General features: G+C 41.2%; 2 protein-coding genes and 1 long non-coding RNA gene across 3 annotated transcripts; 1 reads left to right on the top strand and 2 right to left on the bottom strand.

Annotated features, from left to right (window-relative positions):
• Positions 1 to 2,671: 2,671 nt before the first annotated feature.
• LOC141839185 (uncharacterized) lies at positions 2,672 to 4,522 on the bottom strand. The gene is made up of 2 exons (XM_074726877.1): positions 4,404 to 4,522; positions 2,672 to 4,316 (listed from the first exon to the last, which is right to left on the bottom strand). The coding sequence occupies exon 2, from the start codon at positions 4,260 to 4,262 to the stop codon at positions 2,928 to 2,930; it is 1,335 nt and encodes a 444-aa protein (XP_074582978.1). The 5' UTR covers positions 4,263 to 4,316; positions 4,404 to 4,522; the 3' UTR covers positions 2,672 to 2,927.
• A 1,998-nt stretch (positions 4,523 to 6,520) lies between these two features.
• LOC141837212 (uncharacterized) lies at positions 6,521 to 10,198 on the bottom strand. The gene is made up of 4 exons (XR_012602531.1): positions 9,971 to 10,198; positions 7,232 to 7,307; positions 7,056 to 7,136; positions 6,521 to 6,831 (listed from the first exon to the last, which is right to left on the bottom strand). It is a non-coding gene; the product is annotated as an uncharacterized LOC141837212 (long non-coding RNA).
• A 3,672-nt stretch (positions 10,199 to 13,870) lies between these two features.
• LOC141838059 (phosphatidylinositol 4-phosphate 5-kinase 1-like) lies at positions 13,871 to 18,000 on the top strand. The gene is made up of 8 exons (XM_074725450.1): positions 13,871 to 14,937; positions 15,013 to 15,174; positions 15,288 to 15,453; positions 15,972 to 16,082; positions 16,205 to 16,398; positions 16,487 to 16,621; positions 17,263 to 17,731; positions 17,804 to 18,000. Exons 1-7 carry the CDS (start codon positions 13,982 to 13,984, stop codon positions 17,603 to 17,605), a joined length of 2,067 nt encoding a protein of 688 aa, XP_074581551.1. The 5' UTR covers positions 13,871 to 13,981; the 3' UTR covers positions 17,606 to 17,731; positions 17,804 to 18,000.
• The last annotated feature ends 650 nt before the right edge of the window (positions 18,001 to 18,650 follow it).

Here is an 18,650-nt window from a genome sequence, read left to right as displayed (position 1 = left end):
GAAATATCATTTTTATTCCAAACGCCAAAAGAGTTTTTTAATATTTATTATCAAAATAATATTTTATTTTACCTTAATATTTTTATTTTTGATGCAATTATGATTTACAAAATTATAATTATTACAGTATGAATATTTTAATTTTGATCAACACTTATAATATTATATTATTATAGCTACAATTTATAAGTGTTAATATAGATATAGACATTTCTTGTCCCCGAGGGCCATGGTGCCGCGGTAGGACATCCGGGTTGTCACCTAAACATCTACGGTTCGTTCCCCAGCTACAACGTATTTGTAGGAATTTTTCTTCAAATGGAGAGCGCAATCAAAAGATGCTGGACGTCTGGCTTGGCCACTGGATTTATCATTTTTTTAGGATATAGATATTTCTTTTTTAATTAATATGAGTCAGTAATTAATATTATATTATAACAGTTATGATTCATAACTAATACAATACAAATAATTTATTTTTAATGAATATTCATCAATATTATATTATAGTAGCTATACGGAATTATAATTATTATACAATTATAACAATCATGATCAATATATTATATCATAACATGTATTTAATTGTAACCGTTAGTGTTATAATAAAGATAATTTATTTTTGATTAATACTGATTAAATTATGTTATATACCAACTACATAATTTTGACCGCTTCAATTATATACTAATTATAACAACTACGAAATTATATCTATTATAATTATATAATAATTATAAAATCATTATTATTATAATTATGTAATTATTATGATCTCATAATTATTATAATATTATCGAAATAAAAATAGATTGAGATTAAATGAAGTTCGAAAAAAAATAAAACCTTCTCATTATTTTAATAAAAAAAGATGCCGTTTTAATTTTTTTCCAACCAATAACTCCTGTTCCCTTAGTGGTCCCCTGTCGCTTTGGTGTCAACGTCGCGTGTTAATAGGTGGACTTTTCAACTCATCTCCTTATTTAATGTACATTATTGACGATGATGACGGCCTTGATACAACGACGCCTCACTCCCAATCACTGAGTGGAGGAACAAAAAGCAGATTGATTCTGGAACAGTTCGTCATCAGTATCGTTAACTGTTGGCTAGCTTCGTGTCTAAGCAATCATAGTTGCAAAAAAAAAAAACAAAAAAATGTGAGAAACATGAAAAGCAGACTTAAACAGATTAGAGTATTCTTTTTCTTTAAAAACAATATCCATCAAAAGCAAAACAATAGGCAATGTGACTTTCATAAATTAATATTTACCTCAGAAGAGAGAGAGAGAGAGAGAGAGAGAGAGAGAGAGAGAGAGGTTTTAGCACGAGGAATGAAGTGCCATAGTTTAGATGGCTAAACAGAATAGAGAATTGATGTGATGTAATCGAAACAGTAAAAGTATTCTGATTAAACTTAATTAATTTAGCAGGTTCATTTAGGTGGGGGACAAAAGAACATTAATTGATAGGCCCGATCCTTTCCTCTGGACAGACTTCCAAATTTAAACACTTGAGGATTGAACAGGGAGGCCAAAGGCATCAGGTGCTGCATGTGTTGTTTCTACGCCATGGTGCTTGCTGTTTCTTCCTTTTTTGCCTTTAAGCATTGTGCTCTCTCTGAAATGCATGCTAATGGATGGTGCACTAGCAACACATTTTAGACTCAATTCAACCACTACATGTTCCTCTACTTCTACTTCACCCCACTATTTTATTACTAGTAGGTCAACATCCAAAGTTCCATATACACAATTTTGTTCCGTGTATTCCAAACACAGAAATCGCTTAGGCCTCACGCAATCTTCCTATTGGCTCCCCTCTCCCTGTCCAACTACTATTTATGCATTCCTCACTCAAAACGAAAAAAAGGGAAAAAAAAACAAAAACAATATGTATTCAGTTGACATGTTTGAATAATAAAAGATTCTATTGAGTGGCTTCTATTCTTCCGTCTTCCCTTTAATGGAGGAAGAAGGTGGGGCATGCTGCTGGTTTCATTGGCAAGTGTAGAAACATGAGAGGAAGAATGTGCTACTCGAACTGTAAGCCAAAAGACCCAAGTTAACTGGATTTGCACAGACAAAGGAATCAGAAAAAGAAGGCTTAGAGTAACTGCAAAAGCATGAAAAACCTAAGCTAAGCATGAACGGAGGAAATCAATTATCAGAAATTGTAAATGGTTCAGTCTATGCTAACTGGATTATTGTTGATTGGTGAAAATAATCTTTACTTCTTTAATTCTAATAATGCATACATATTATTATTTTTTCTGATCAACTTAAAAATAAACATTGCTGCAAATGAGATTTAATTTAAGCAGGAAGGAGGAGGCGGAGGAGGGACCATCCCAATCATTGGACAACCTGTGATGCATGGCAGGTGGCAAATCTTGAGGCAGATTCTGAATAGAAAAGGTAATTGATTGATCTGTCTATAATTTTCATTCGATTAGGAATCCAACGTGTAGTTGAAAAATGATATCAAAAACGCTCAGGTAAGTCTTTGTTTAGATTATTTATAGTACGAAAAAGCAAGACCTGTCTGTAATGTCGTGCCATGTTGAGGCACGCCTACCTCAGAGAGAGATCTTTCCCTGCCCTGACCAATGATGGCATCCTCCTTCCCAGCTACCGCTCAGATTCCACGACCAAAGAAGGAACAATGCCGAAGCAGTACAATCATTATATTATAAAAATCGAATCATTCAGTGGAAAAAAAGGACACGATGGAAAACAAAGAAAAAAAAAGTGGAAGAATAGCTACAATGGGAAGCAAACCAAACACTGGAGATTTCTTATGTTGACCTTCAATGGTCGCGGTAATTGAGTTTAGTTGTAATAGAGTCGTAGTAGTGGAAGCAGGGGAGCATTGGGTCAAGCAGTCGAAAGGATAAGATGGATCCGTGTGAGGCTCCGTTCGCTTCGTCAAGAAGAAGTCGCAATGCACCATGGCTCCCAAATGAACGGCCGCCGGAGCTGGCTACACCTCCTCATGTCGTGCAGCAACCCTTCGCGGTTCCGCCGCTTGAAGGTGAAGAGCAGCTTGGTGTCCGGGGCCGATGCGTTGTCCTCGCGGAGGGGTGACGACCATAGCCCGCTGTAGCTGCCGAGCGTCGACGCCGCCGCCGCCGCTGCCGCTGCGGAGGTGGTCGGCGGTGACGCCCTCCTAGGCGAGGGCGTCGATGCGACAGTGTGCTTGTGTTTGCATCCATTGCAGCTCGTTTTGTCAACTTCCTCCCTAGTTTGGACGCAATCAGTGGAGTCACTATGCGGCATGCCGCCGACGAACTTGTTAATGACGAGAGAGGAGCGGTGAACTTTCATGGAGCCGCTCTGTTGCTGGGGCTGTGTGCTCACCTTCACTTCCACCATGGTTCCTCTGTCCACCACTTCCACTTCCTCTTCTTCCTCCTCTTCTTCATAGCAAATCTTCTCTAATTCTTCTTCTTCGAAGCATTTCTCCTCATCTAATTCTCTCTCGCCTTCTTCTGTTATTTGGCTACCATTGACATCTTCTTCTTCGACTTCGAATTGCGTGATATCATCCTGATTTTGGGACAGAGTGCTTCCGGTGCTGGCCTTGGACGCATCATTCGTTTCACCATAACCAAACTCGTCACCGTAGGTGGCCTCGATGAAGGAGAGAAGGAGGCGGCCATCCACGCGCTGGGCATGAAGGTAGTTCTGAGAAGGAACAGAGACAGCCTCAACGACGAGGCGGCCATCGCGGCGATGAGGCCGCATGCGGATGCACCGTCCATCGCGCCGAGAGATGGACGGGAGCGGGGGAGGGAACGACCTCACCGGCGATCGCCTGCTGACGGAGCCATGGTAGTTCACCGACGTCAATTCCTTCCCTCGGGGGCGCTCCCCCGCTACGGCGGCAGCCACGGAGACATCCTCCAGTTCCTCTTCTTTCTCATCATCTCCAAACTTGCAGTCGAGATCGTCGTCGTCCAAGAAGGAGGAGAAATCGTCGGACCCCGTCTCCGAACCGAGACTCTCTGTGCAAATCTCGAGGCTCTTCTGGCTCAACGAGCTCGAGGACCTCCGCATCAGAGGATGAACATAAGGATCAGCCGCGGCCTTCTGACACTGGATGGTGCTCCACCCGTCCATTTGCCCGGTCTGCTCCTCGTCGCTCCCCGGAGGATCAGGGCGGTCGCCGTCGCTGATGCATCCGTCAGCAAGCGTCGGCCAGCTCAGCTTGCCCAAGAATGAGGCATTCGCAGGGGATCTTCGCATGACGCCCAACGACATCTTTGAATCCAGAAGCAGAGTTGCTTATTTAGTGCAATTTCGAATTCGATTTCACTGGAGTACAACAGCAGAGATCAATAAGGACGGGGAAGTCCCACAGGCAACAACACTAGCAGTCAACAGCGTGGCCATGGAAATTACCTCAAACTGGAACGACACGCGGAGTCCAAGGTTTCCGGTTCCGGAGGCAGACGAGAGGCCAGACAGGAAGGGATGGATTGGATTTGGAGGAGAGGCAAAGGATGCTGAGAAGGAGCAAGGAGGGGGCTTATTTGTAGGCTGCCATGCCGCCTTTGGGCCCCACAGCCCACAACCACACCTTCCTTCTGCTTTCCAGCCTCCCCATTTTGCCAGTAAAAACAGTTGCCAGCCAGCGTCTTCAATGACTACATTTACCAGGCCGGCTGGGTGACCTCCCCAACAAAATCATACTACCCTTCATCTCCAGTAGCTATTAATCGAACCATTGCCAATGAATAATTAACCGTCGAGCATCTTAGCTGTCCACGATTAAATAATAATTCCTTTAGCCTCCTGTCTCCACTCATCCACTAATATTCGCAGCCTCAGCTCCTTGTAAATCATTTGGCTAGTTGCTGATTATTCTTGTTATTATCTTCATCCGAGCCAATTCTTGTTGTTTCTGTTCCTGTCATTTCTGATCTACCATATATATATTGGCTGGGGACTGGGGTCACAGTCTGAGCAGCAAACACATCGAAATGAATGGATGCTATCTCTGTGCTAAAAGTGACACAATCGGACAGCAAGCCATAAAGGAATTGATTTCCAAAAGGCTTCATTCCCTAATCCTTCTCAATATTCGCTCCAGAGAGAACAAGGAACCGTGTCGAGCCACATTAGTGATGGAACATTGCCTCCGTGCCCCAATCTCGGTCATTTAATTGGCTGGGCATAACTCCATCTTCAAATACCTTCGTTCCTTTCTTGTTCATGGCCCCACATACAAGTCCTTGCTTAAGAAATGAACGAGAGAGGGTAGATAGGCTAGTGGGGATAAAGAAACAAAGCAGCAAATGGTCCGTCAGATATCAAAAATATGTAAAGCATGCGTAGAAACTGTGCTCACATCAGGGTTTTGTTGAAAGTGAAGTGGCAGACAGTGGCTCGGTTAGGTTGGACCCTGCAATGGGCCCTGAAGTTTGATTGTCGCAACCTGGCATCGTGGTTCCTCACCACTCAAGGGCAAGGCTGAAAACACCAAATAGATCAAGATTTAGAGTAAGCCCAAGGCTCAAGGTTGAACTACACCATAACTCACACAAAGGACTTTTCTTTCTGGCCGTAGGGACCTGCTCTGGTATTCTCATTGACTTGATTATTGTGGTTCATGGCAATTATAATCTATAAATACGTGTTCCACCCATTCTATACTAGCAATATTTCATGAGCTCGTATATTTATATGAAAGTAGCCAATATTGTGGAAAGATTGCTGTCCATCCAGACAAAACTTAATTCATGACACATTTTCTGGTAGAAAAGATATGCAACAAAATAAAAGGCACTAAAATTTCAAGGGAACAAAAATTTAAAATAAGGTGTATGACCAGCCACATCATCCATTTGGTGTGGGCATGTGGATCTTGATGATGCTTCTTTCACCTAAATGATAAAGCACCAGAAGATAGGAATGGCAGCACATTATTCTTATTCCCATAATTACTTAAAAATTGAAAACAAGCATTACACAACAGGAGCATGAGGGAGAGTGGCAACTGCATTTGCGCAATCAAACAGGCAAAAGCACCATCATTCACGCACTCGTCTAAAGGAATGGTTCCATTATTGGGTTGTAGAAAAGCTCAACGAACATTCTAACTTTCTGAGCCTTGATGAAGTCACCTCGACCACCCAAATAAACCCACTTGGAACTGCTAACACTAAGAATTGGCAAAACAAACACTATAGACAGCCTTTGCCACCAAGTAATTGCAGTATTGCACCCTACCATTGTCAATAAAGCTTTCTTCAAAACTTTGAGCCACAGCACACCAACCTCCGACATGCAATCTGCAAGGGATCCAATTCCACCACAGACAAGGACTTGAGATCGAAGGCAGATCTCCTGCCTCCTTTTGATTTAGGACCACTCAAATGTGTGTCTCAAGGCCGATGAGAAAGGAAGCGCTTTCTGAGGATGATAGAGAAATAAAAGTAGGACAGTTCTTTGGAGTAATAGTTGGATAGTGGCCCATAAAATGGACCAGCTTTTCATTATGCTCATGCAGTCGCGTACATGTCGTCAAGCACTTACGATGATGGTACGGAGCATCAAAGAACTAATTACTTGTAAGTTAACAGATTAAACAGAACTAATTTTGCATGATAGTAGACCATGACGATCTTAGTCATAGGGGTTAGAACAAATGCAAGTGTGCATTATTATCTTGTAATTGTAAGACTGTCACAAGCACGTGGTTGCATATCTCATATATCATATATGCAGAGTACGGCACAGCAGATGAGCAGAATGTGAGGAAATGACATAGGATCAGCTAGGTTCCATATTTTTCGTACATGCGTACCAAATTTAGGATACTTGTCCCCTGGAAATCAATAGATTGTGCCAGACTTCCAGGCTTTCAGCTTATGATAACTCTAACAGCAATAAGCAACTTATTCCTAGTTTGGATGTATAAGTAATATATTCAGAAGCCTAACACTTTCGAGTTATCATTGCTTTCCCAAGTACAGACAAACATTGAGAAAGAAGAGCATCCAGCAAAAAAAATTACAGTATTAAGCAAAAAAGGAGCATCAGATTAATTACCATAGTCATCTAGGGAAACAAATCACGGTGGTGAAACAGCAAAAGTTTGGCAGCAAAAACCTCAGGTACAGCTTAAGATGCCTGTAAAATTGGTGGCATTTCCAAGCAAGTAGATCCTCAAGAAAAGATGAAAGCACCATGTGAGAGCACCCAATATCTGAAAAGATAGTTCTTACCTGATTTAGACGAATTGACAGTGCGCCACCACCATTATACCTACCAACTGGATCAGTACAGATGTGGATTATGCGTCTGCCATCATTGAATCGGATTTGTCAGATAATAGTAGCTACAGGGTACAGAGAATATCTCCACAGTAGTCATGCATATTTTAAGCATGTTTTAAAAGATTTTATACAAACAAAATCCCTAATAGCACTGAATTTGTTTGATGTTAAATAAACAAATTTCCACGACTTTCAATCATACAACAGCTAAGGAAATTACAACCAAATGGAAAGAATATATTGCTAAGAATTCAAGAACCTTACTAATAAAAAATCTTTATGACAATACTAGCAAGGATCATTCATAGGATCATACAAATTTGTGGGGGATAGATTGCTCCCGCCTCCATTTCTATAAATTTACTATCAAATAAGACAGCATTCTTTTCTAGTAAGATTTGCTAGAATCACCCTTTCAAGCAACAAGAATTAATAAAATGCAGAATGTCTGAATCCTTTGCAGTAAACTTCAGTGTAACAAGATTTTCGAAGGAAAACATGAAAGTGCAGTGGATAAATAATATTCAATGAAGCAACAATTGATAAGCAAGTTAGGTCCAGAGAGTTTTCTATTAAAACTCATAAATTCGAATCACCTTATTACTCCCATCCCGAACAAGAAATTATCCCTCATCTAATGTGGTAATATACAGTCTCTATTCTTTAAACGGAAAACAAAGACTAACAATGTATTTATGAGCATATTATAATTGTCAACATCACTTTCTCTAAGATCAATGAAAGCATTTCGTAAATGGAAAAAGGTATTTTATGTCACGAAAGAAATGGTGCACAGTTCTTTACATGCTCTAAAATACCAAACACCAAAAATAACCAAGTCTATTACAGGTTATCCCCAATCAACTCTCCAATCGCGTATAGTCTCAAGAATGCATCTCACTTCTATTCACATCCCTTCCTTACACCTAACCAGATTGCCTCACAGGCCTTTTCTTAATCCCTGGAATTAATCTTGCACAATGCCATTGCCCTCCATCTGCTTCTAATTCTTGAAAACATACAACAGAAGAAAAATTCCTACCACCTTACATTCATGGGAAAGGGCATCAGCTACTCACCAGTTATTTTTTCCATTCACCTGACAGTTATATTAGTAGGTGGTTCATAATCATTCTGAGATCATTAGACCATCTATTGACTGCTATCCTAAGCCGTTTTGTCATAGGCCTAGCTCCTGTAGTAATATAGTTCCCTCCTGTGTTGTAAATTCAGTTATGCCCATGGCTTGCTAGAAATCCAAATTTGAACCCAGCAGTGGCTGCAATTCCTGCATACAGAGATGCTATATCTCTGCAGGGGAGGTAGCCATGGTCATTTGAACCAGCGCACATGGAGTTGTCCAGTATACTGTTGCACATTAAGAATAGCTGACAAATGCTCATCTGAGCATTGCACATTAAGGTTAGCTGACAAGTACTCTCTAAGCACAGAGCCAAGCACAGATACTGTTAATTTATTCATTCAAAAGCAAGGCAACTGTTAACACTTGCCTGTACACAAGGCCAAGCAAGGAAGAGCTGTTAGCACCTGTCCACAATGTGACGTCACTGCTAGCACTCTTCCATACACAGTCGCTGGTAGCACCGGCCAAGCATGGGTTCCAGCAGAGTGTTTGACCACCTATATGAGCACAAGATCTTTGTAAGCACTCAACTGAGTGCAAGGCCAAGCACAAGGTCCTTGTTAACACCCATCCACTCATCCAAACATGGCGCCTCTATTAACACCCGTCCGAGTGTAGGGTCATTGTTAGCAACTGCCAAGTGTAGAGTCAAGTACAAGGTCATTGTTAGCAACCCTACTGCTTAATCGAGCACCAGGCCACTGTTAGCATTAATCCATGTGAGTATGAGCAGCCTCCATCAACACCTGTCCACATATCCAACATAGGATTGTTGCCCTTTAACTCTTGATCCAAGTGCATACAAGGCTGACCCTTCAGAGAGAATAGGCTAAGATCAAATAGCAAGAATGCAAGCAAGGAACAAAGTAAACACGCACACATCCTCCATCTCCTCATGATCGACCCAAGATTTGTATTGAAGGCCACAAAAATGAGAGAAAAATTACATGCACTCAACACCACGTGTTCTTATAACCTAACCTCAAATATAAAACAAGTAAAGCGAAAATGATCACTCTCGTTAGAACCATCAGGAATGTTAGTAATTCGCAGAAAGAATCCTAAAAGACTGAAGTGCAACCACCATGCCCCAACAAAGATGCATATAGCACTCCAGTGAACGACAAGTCTTCTGCCTCACTAAGACAACAGCCCAATTCGCCTCAGTTGAGACCAAGAATCGTAGTGGGGAATCAACCCACCAAGAGAATGAAGCTTTGTCAAAATTTGACCAAGAGGAAATCCTAGTTCAAAGTTCATCCACCCCATGCAAAACTAATGAAATGGAGGACCATGAGAGCATCACTTGATATTAAGGCAGCTACAATCTCAAGATAACAAATCAGTAAGTTACACACAAAAAGTTATGCTAACATTAACGACCATCCTCAAGTCAAGGCAACTACAATCTTAAGGTAATAAGTCAACTAGTGACATGTAAAAAGTAACACCAAGATTAACACTATCCAATATCCTCATATCGAGCAATGAATCCAAAAAAAAGGAGGAACTCGTCGGATGTCAAAATAGGGAAGAAACCTCACCGTAAGCGGCAGCGGCTGCAGGCAGCATCAAACGAGGAGACAGTGCTGGCAGGTAAACAGTGTGCGAGAAAAGCATCAGACAGGATTCGGTGCAGCGGCTAGATAATTGGACAGTGCGGTAGTTGCTGACGATTTCGAGAACACTGGCGGCGGAGATGTTCATCAATAACCGTGAGGCGGCTGACGCCGCTCGAATCGCTCCAGCGAGAGAGGGCGGAGGAAGGCCAACCCAACCCCACCGTGGAATGATCCTTCTAAAATACACTTAAATGACCTTGCGTCTGTTTTACACAGACAATTTTTTTTAAAAAAAAATATATTGATTTCTTAATACTAATAAAAGGATAAAGGAAAGCACTTTAATTTAAAAAAATCTATTGATTTTTCTATCAAATCATTAGCCAATGTGAATTTATTCTTAGCATTGAAAGAGAGAATGCAATGCGACGCTGTGCGCCAATCCGAGCCGCTCAAAGGCAGCCCATTAACCACCGACCCTTCAAACCCACCAAGCCCAATTTTAATATTTCTACCGTGAAATGCGCCCATTAGCATTTCCCCCCTTTTTTCCTTTAGTATTTGATAAGTATTCCAAACTACGATTTTGATATTCTGCGCGACTGTCTTGTGCGCGCCCGTGCGTGACTCACGATTCACCGTCCATCACGCGATCACGAGCCAGATCTGACCGTCCAAATATGGGAATGCACAGTGTTCCGCCCGCCCAACCCCCGCCGCTTTCAGCCGCCCTCGCCTCGCCGTTCGATCACCGCCGACCGCCGGATCGGGCTCGATCGACGCGCCACTTGTCGGCGCGTAGGCCAGGGTTGGATTCCGGCCCGATTGTGATCGAAATCTGGCGCAATTTGGCCGGAACGCGGCCGGCAGTGGCACGCGGCATCCGGCGGTGATCTGACGGCGCGGCAAGGGCTGCTGGAAGCGGCGGGGTAGGCTGTGTCGCGCACGGGATCGCGTAGAATATCAATTCTCTTCCCAACTATTGGATCAATATATATAAATAAATCTCGCAATATAATGTTTCCGGATCGATATCTGTAATGCTCGAACTGCTCTCACATGGCTTGCTATACTTTGCTACTACTACTACTAATAATAATAATAACTGGGGCGAAATGCGTGCATGGGCCCATTAATAATTAAGCAGAGGAATTTGTATTATGTTCGTGGGAACATCGAACTGTGAGATGCCTTCTCAAACCCAAAATCTTCGCAACATTGTCGTTGTCACCATGAACCCCTTGCTTTTGCGTGAACAGAATCATTGATGTAAACTTTGCTTGTGCAAAGTTATCTTAGCACGCATATCTCAGAATATATATTTAAGAGCTTAGATTAATGATGTATATCGAGCAGTAGTATATATAGTGATAAGTTTCTTGGAGTTTTTATCTGGGGGTGTAAAAATGTCGAGATAATTGACTGTTAAGCTGAAATTGAAAAGAAGATTACTTGGTTAATTTGTAGTAAACAAGGAAGATTTGGAAGTTTGTTTTATAAATACATAACAGTTTAAATTAGTCCAATGACATTATTCAGAGAGATTAATTAATATTGTCTCTCTCACCCTTAATGCATGAGAATAATCACATTTAATGTGGTATGGCAATGGTGCTCAACTTGCAAAAATGTCTCAAGAAGTAATCTTCAAAATAGTATGAATTTAGTATGGATAAGAATCAAATTCCACATTAATTGATATTTTAAGATATCTTTTACAACTAAAGTATAAGAATCCCTAATTCTATACGTAACAATGTATGGGGAATTAATTAAAACGAGAGAAATAAGATGAAATTAATTAGTGCAACTTGATGAATATTTTTTTCTAAACCATTCGAGTTTTACAGTAAAAAGGTTTACTATGAGCAATGATGCGCCTAAATGGGTGTACTTGTAGCTAAACGCCTAAACTCTCAACTCATAATTAATTTAATTAGTACGCCTCGTTTCTATAATTTTATACATTCAATATCCATCTAGCTATCAACCGGCCATCCTCATCATAATGGATACTAATTTCAAGTTTGATCCTCAAACTTCCAATCATTTCGATATATCCTCATCAAATCTAACTTAATCATTTGCTGCCTCAATCTATCGAACCAATAAAAAATACACAGTAGAAATTAAGATCATACACAATCGATTTTCTCCAATCATCATCTTCACTAACAATACGAATACTTTATGAACCATTTGGTACCTCAGTTGAATCAATTTGACCAATTGATTTTCATATCAAACTAGTCGGAGTCCCATTTTGTTGTTACTCCTGAAGTCCTAATCTGAAACCTGACATCACAGGCCTCTCCTGTTCCATCAACCTCTCTCTGGCTTAATGGCTTCTCTCTCAAGTCGTCATCTCTACGTCTCCCTCAATCTCTATTGAATATGTATTTTTTTTACTATTTTAAAAATTTTATTTATATCGACGACCAGGTTGATACCTGAGTTAACGTATATACAAAAATCACCAATTAATCTTGTGTTCCGGTGTTGTATCAACTTGGTAATGACGGACGCTGTAATTTACGACGGTTGTGGTCCATTTTACAATCACTCCCCGGAACACGGTGCATGCAACAGCAACCAAATCGGTGGGAGTTAGTGATTATCGCGAGAATAATGCAACGCCGACGTCAACTGCTCAAATTAGGTCCACGGCGACGGGACCACGAGCTGTTTAATTAGCAGGGATAGTGTGGTAATCTTGCATCATCTTGGTTCATATTCGTCGTATTGCCTTCGAGACATAACTAAGTTGATATGGAATAGTAGACTTGTATGGCGGGACACGAGTTCCGAATATCGACGAAGTATGAACAATACTCTTCATTCGTCATGTGGCCTCGTCCATTGGACTTTAAACGAGTTATCTTCACCGGACTACCCTTTTTAGTGTGGTAATCTCGCATCTTGGTTCATTCGTCATGTGGCCTCGTCCATTGGACTTTAAACGAGTTAAATTTCACGACGTTGAATTTATTTGATGAGATAATGAAATTTAAAATAAAAAAAGTCATTGAAATATTTATTTAAATTTGATTTAATTTTTTTATTATAAATTTGAGTTTAAATTTAATTGAATTTAAAATTTATTAAATTATCAATTTAATTTTTTTATTATTTAAAATTTGAATTAAATCAATATATATATAATATTCATAAATATTAACAAATTAAATAAATTATTTAAATTTATTTATTTAATTAATTTTATTTAAATTTAATTAATTAATTAATATATATTAAATAAATTATTATTGATCGAATATTAAATTTATTCACGAATGTTCTGCTCGCCGATGGCTCGTGAATTCTGTTGGTTCAGGGACGGCGGCGATTGGAATAATCGAAGAAAGAAGAGGGCGGTTTGGTCATTCCAGGCGCCAGCAGATGACCCCTCATTGCCTCAGTATTATTGTGGCCGTGGTGTGGTGTCTGTTTGCTCTCTCGCTTGCGTATCGATACCAGAGCAAAGCAAAAGCTAAAAAACCATAGCAGCAGAGTAAGACGGCTTCCTCTTCTCTTCCCTTCTCTTTGATCCCCTCTGTTCTCCTCTCCTCAATCTTCTTTTTGGTTCTTCTGCTCTCTTGGAATTTCCTGTTTAGGGTTTCGCCTTGAGTTTCTTCGTGGTCTGGATTCGATTTCTCTAGCAGTTTTCGTCGGTCTGAGGCAGGAGGAGGGGAGTAAGGCGTCGCGGATCTGCAGGGGAATGCCGGGTTCAGCCGTTGGAGGCTAGGCCTTTCACATCGGAGAATGCGGCGGTTCGGTCGTGAAGGAGACGCCAATGGAGGGGCTGACGCGGCGGTTGCAGAAGGAGAGAAGCCAGTGGTTGTAGCCGTCCCTTCTGTGGCCCCGGATGAGGCGTTTCACCACGTGAGGAGTAGATCTCAGGGCGGTGGGGGTAGGAGAGTCGCCCCTGCCGTTGGTCTACCCGATGAGGAGGGGGCGGCGGTGGTGGCGGAGAAGGTGCTTGCGAATGGGGATATGTACACTGGGTCTTTCGTCGGGAACGGCCCCCACGGACGGGGGAAGTATTTGTGGGCGGATGGGTGTATGTATGAGGGTGAATGGAGGCGGGGGAAGGCAGCTGGGAAGGGCAAGTTCTCGTGGCCCTCCGGCGCGACGTTTGAGGGTGACTTTCGCTCCGGACGGATGGAGGGGTTCGGGACGTTCACCGGATCGGAGGGCGACACCTACCGCGGTCTCTGGGTCGCCGACCGAAAGCACGGCTACGGATGTAAGTGGTACGCCAACGGCGACTACTATGAAGGCGGGTGGCGTCGCAACCTCCAGGAGGGTAGAGGCAGGTATGTGTGGCGGAGTGGGAATCAGTACGTCGGGGAATGGCGGAACGGCGTCATTTCTGGCCGTGGCGTACTTATCTGGGCGAATGGCAACCGCTACGACGGACTTTGGGAGAACGGCGTGCCTAAAGGAAGCGGCGTTTTCACGTGGCCTGACGGCAGCTGCTATGTATGCAACCGGAGCAAAGGCGATCTCAAGAGCATCAACGGTGCCTTTTACCCTGCTATCTCAAGTGGCAAAAAGATCACCGGAAAAAGGAGCCCATTCTCCCCTCTGGAGGAAACCTTCGTGCTCCCGTCACTGATTCCCGGTTCAAGGAAGAGGTCATCGGTGGATGGAGCACCGCTGGGTCGGAGGAGCTCCACCGTGGAGAAAAACTTCCCGAGGATTTGTATCTGGGAATCTGATGGAGAAGCAGGGGATATCACGTGTGATATTATCGACACAATCGAGGCGGCTATGCTCTACAAGGATGGGATGCCCTTCGCTCAGGGAGGGTGCGCACTCGTTCGTTCCATGCCGCAGCGGCGCAGCTCATGTTTCTTGTCGACGAGAGAGCCAAAGAAGCCCGGGCAGACTATATCGAAAGGGCATAAGAATTACGATTTGATGTTGAACCTTCAATTGGGCATCAGGTAGATGGTTTGGTATCTTGTTAGTCGATGTTGAACGTTCATTAACTTTTGGCGGCTCAATTTCTTTCCTTTCAGCTATTCTATTGGAAAGCCTGCTTCGCTGAGAGAGCTCAGAACATCGGATTTTGATCCCAGGGAGAAGTTTTGGACAAGATTTCCTCCTGAGGGTTCAAAGATTACTCCTCCCCATCAGTCTATCGAGTTCCGTTGGAAGGATTATTGCCCCATGGTTTTTAGGTAAAAAACTCATGTTAAGCAATTGCAGTCTGCATCAGCTGAAGTTTTCTCTCTTCTAATTTGACTTTTGTATTTCTGGTTGTGTGAGTAATTTTTGTTGGCTCGGCTTGCAGACACTTGAGGAAGTTGTTTAATGTGGATCCAGCAGATTATATGCTAGCTATATGTGGAAATGATGCACTGAGGGAATTGTCCTCACCGGGAAAGAGTGGGAGTGTCTTTTACCTTACCCAAGATGATCGCTTCATGATTAAGACAGTGAAGAAATCTGAAGTGAAGGTTAGATATATATATATAAAAGAAACTTCCCTTTTGGTAATTCATTTTTGAGTTTGCAAGTATTTGTTTTGTCTTCTATTTATATGAAATCATTAAAGGAAAAGAATGTAACTTAATTAGGTTCTAATAATGCCAAGGAAGAAATATCAGTGAATCCGATAGTTGCCTGTTGGAATGAGGAAAATTTGTGTGCTAGCTATAATTATTATTCCCATTGCCACTAATGGATAGGCACAGTATATCATAGATGGAACCAGTGGGGTTTAGCTGTATTTGTGTGTAATGACTAGTAATTTAATTTTAGGTAACCATGGTTCATTAGGTCCTGATCTTTCAATCAACATAACTAATGAATAGAATCGAGAATCCAGTTGATTGGGCAATGTATGATTTATATTCTATTAAATGAATGATAAATTATTAAATAATTTTGTTAATTCCATTTAAAGTAACTTTTGTTAGCAATATTTCACAAAATATTCTGTGTTGACATAATCTTTTCTGACACTGTTATTCAGGTACTTCTTAGGATGCTTCCAAGTTACTACAAGCACGTTTCTATGTATAAAAACTCATTGATCACAAAGTTCTATGGTGTGCATTGTGTGAAGCCAATTGGTGGACCAAAGGCAAGTTATTTAAAATTAGCTTCTGCACTATCACTTAATTTTTCCACATTCTTTTATTTGTTAAATCATCATGCAAGTATAATATCAGCTCACCTATTTGCTTACTGGTGCCTGGATAATAGATACGGTTCGTTGTAATGGGCAATTTGTTCTGCTCAGAATACCATATTCATAGAAGATTTGACCTGAAAGGTTCATCCTATGGTCGAACAACTTACAAGGCTGAGGAAGAGATTGATGAGGTGACGACCCTCAAGGATCTTGACCTTAACTATGTATTTCAACTTCATAGGTCATGGTACCTAGACCTTCTAGAGTAAGTCAACTTTCTAGATTTTGCAATTTTTCATTTACTTTACCTATTTATACCTTCTGTCATTTAATGAAGTTTATTTACCTTTCAGACAAATCAAACGGGATTGTGAATTCTTGGAAGCAGAGGGTATAATGGACTATAGTCTTCTGTTAGGAATTCATTTCTGCGATGACATTTCACCATCTTGTACAGGTCTATCACCATGCTCTCCTTCTCTGAGTAAGTGATTTCTCTTAAAATCTTTAATATCCATCGACAGTTTATGGAGCATTGCAGCTAAGCCTAAATTAATGTTCCTTATTCAGAGGGTTATCGCAAGAGTGACTCCTTCCTAGATCGAATGGCTTGGTCAGACTTGCAGTTCTCAAAGTCAACCCATCGAAGTATGGGTACAACAAGGGATGACCGGTATGTCCAGTCAATCAAGAGCTTTTTGGTAGTTGAAACGATCATTCATTGACATAAGACCCATTAAAATCTATTCAATACTATATGATTGTAGTTGAGAAATCTATTTAATAATTCAAGTAATGATTCTGGGCATAAAAATTAGAAATCCTCAGTGTACTGCAGCTTCCATGAAAAGAATATTTGTTTAGAACTTCTCCGTAACGAATACCCCACATCAGTTTTCATTGCTAAAACATTTTAATTATTGTGTCAATCCACTGTTTGCTTCTAGTGTCAAAATGATTCTTGATTTCTTTGTATATTTCAGTTCGATGATGACTGCAGCCTTTTTCTTTCCTTTTCTGAAATCATGTAGGGTAGCTCCTGCCATTAAAAATATATATTACACGAAAGAAATGTACATATTTAAGTCTAGATCTTGTACATGCACTCTAATTTGTATGGCTCTTGTAGTTTAAATTCTAATATCTCTGAAATTGTGTTAATAACTGATGTGTCTATGTATTTTCTTCACGCTAGGAATCCCCCCTTGCGTCAGCTAGGTATAAACATGCCCGCAAGAGCAGAGCGCACAACAAAAAGTGGGTCGATGTCAATCCCCAATGGCAATGCCCATGATGTAATTCTCTACTTTGGCATCATAGATATCCTCCAAGGCTACAATATCTCTAAGAAGTTGGAGCATGCCTACAAATCCTTGCAAGTGGATCCCAATTCCATCTCAGCAGTAGATCCAAAGCTCTACTCTAGGAGATTCCAAGATCTCATCAGGAGAATTTTTGTTGAAGATGACTGATTTGGAAGTAACATGATCTTGTGAGGCAGAAATTCGTGGAAGTTAGTGTCTGCTGTTCTAGCAACAATTGACAAGAGTCAAGTATGACAACTGAATTTGGGAAAATGCGATCGGCAGACTTGTGAGGTAAAAACATCTTTGCCAAATAGAAGACCTATGATGAATAAATTTTAAGGGTCATATATCCATTTAATGAAGGTGGATTGACGGTTAGTGGGATTTGAAGCTCAGTTTCACATTCAGCAAACAAGCTTCAACTCAATGATTTGTCCCGGGGATGGAGGTCAATCTACCAAATTCGTTCAAGGCTGAATTTTGAAAGGTCAGCCATTGGGGAGTTAAAAGTTTCTTGTTTTTTTTTTATAGTGAGAGCACAATTTTGTTTACTGAAAAAAGGGGGGAAAAAAGAGGGAAATATATCATGCTCTTGAGTCTTGTGAAATGTATCGAATAAGGCCTGTACAGGATGATCACGAACATATTCACAGATCAAACTTCAATTCCCACTCTCACTTCTGTATAATGTTCAATCTCTTCGCTGGTTTCCTGTTACCGTTGTTTGTTTTAGTTCTATTAGTGTTTTCAGGTAAAGCAGCGAAGCTGAATCAACTCAAATTGGGAGTGGAAGAGCTATGGCATTGGAGGAGGCAAAGAAAGTGGATATAGGGCAGCATCAAAAGCAGAGAAAAGTGCAACAACAAAGATGCGGGAGCTGATGAGATCCTCTTTCTTGTTACCATCTCTCTCTCCATGTCACACACAATGCCATTCTTGCCTCCCTTTACACCCCCTCAACCTTTTTTTAAATTCCAATTATTTTTCTTATCCGTCTACCTCTTTTGCTTTCCTTGCGTTTGACTGGTCTTATCCATCGCTGCAGCCTCCACGTTGCTTGCAGAAAGTGAAGAGATGCAGCCTGCAACCCACTGGCGAGTGGCGACCCCAAGAGGTGAACCCTTGTTTCTCGCTGCTAATTATTTGGCGTATCAAAATAAACTTCTTGTTGCATGAAGTGGGCAGCACGTCGGACGCCGTGCTTACCTCG

The sequence above is a fragment of the Curcuma longa genome, chromosome 11, assembly GCF_044706935.1.
Source record: "Curcuma longa cultivar G26 ecotype Majalengka, Jawa Barat chromosome 11, ITB_CL_G26_1.1, whole genome shotgun sequence".
NCBI lineage: Eukaryota > Viridiplantae > Streptophyta > Magnoliopsida > Zingiberales > Zingiberaceae > Curcuma > Curcuma longa.
Note: the sequence above shows the minus strand (reverse complement) of the source record. Positions and strands in the feature narration are given on the sequence as shown.

Bases quoted from the DNA above. Each gene is read 5' to 3' on its own strand.
- LOC141839185 (XM_074726877.1), bottom strand. From the start codon at position 4,262: ATGTCGTTGGGCGTCATGCGAAGATCCCCTGCGAATGCCTCATTCTTG.
- LOC141838059 (XM_074725450.1), top strand. From the start codon at position 13,982: ATGTACACTGGGTCTTTCGTCGGGAACGGCCCCCACGGACGGGGGAAG. The intron at 15,454-15,971 runs GTTAGATATATA...ACTGTTATTCAG, and splicing joins TGAAGAAATCTGAAGTGAAG to GTACTTCTTAGGATGCTTCC. The intron at 16,399-16,486 runs GTAAGTCAACTT...TTTACCTTTCAG, and splicing joins TGGTACCTAGACCTTCTAGA to ACAAATCAAACGGGATTGTG.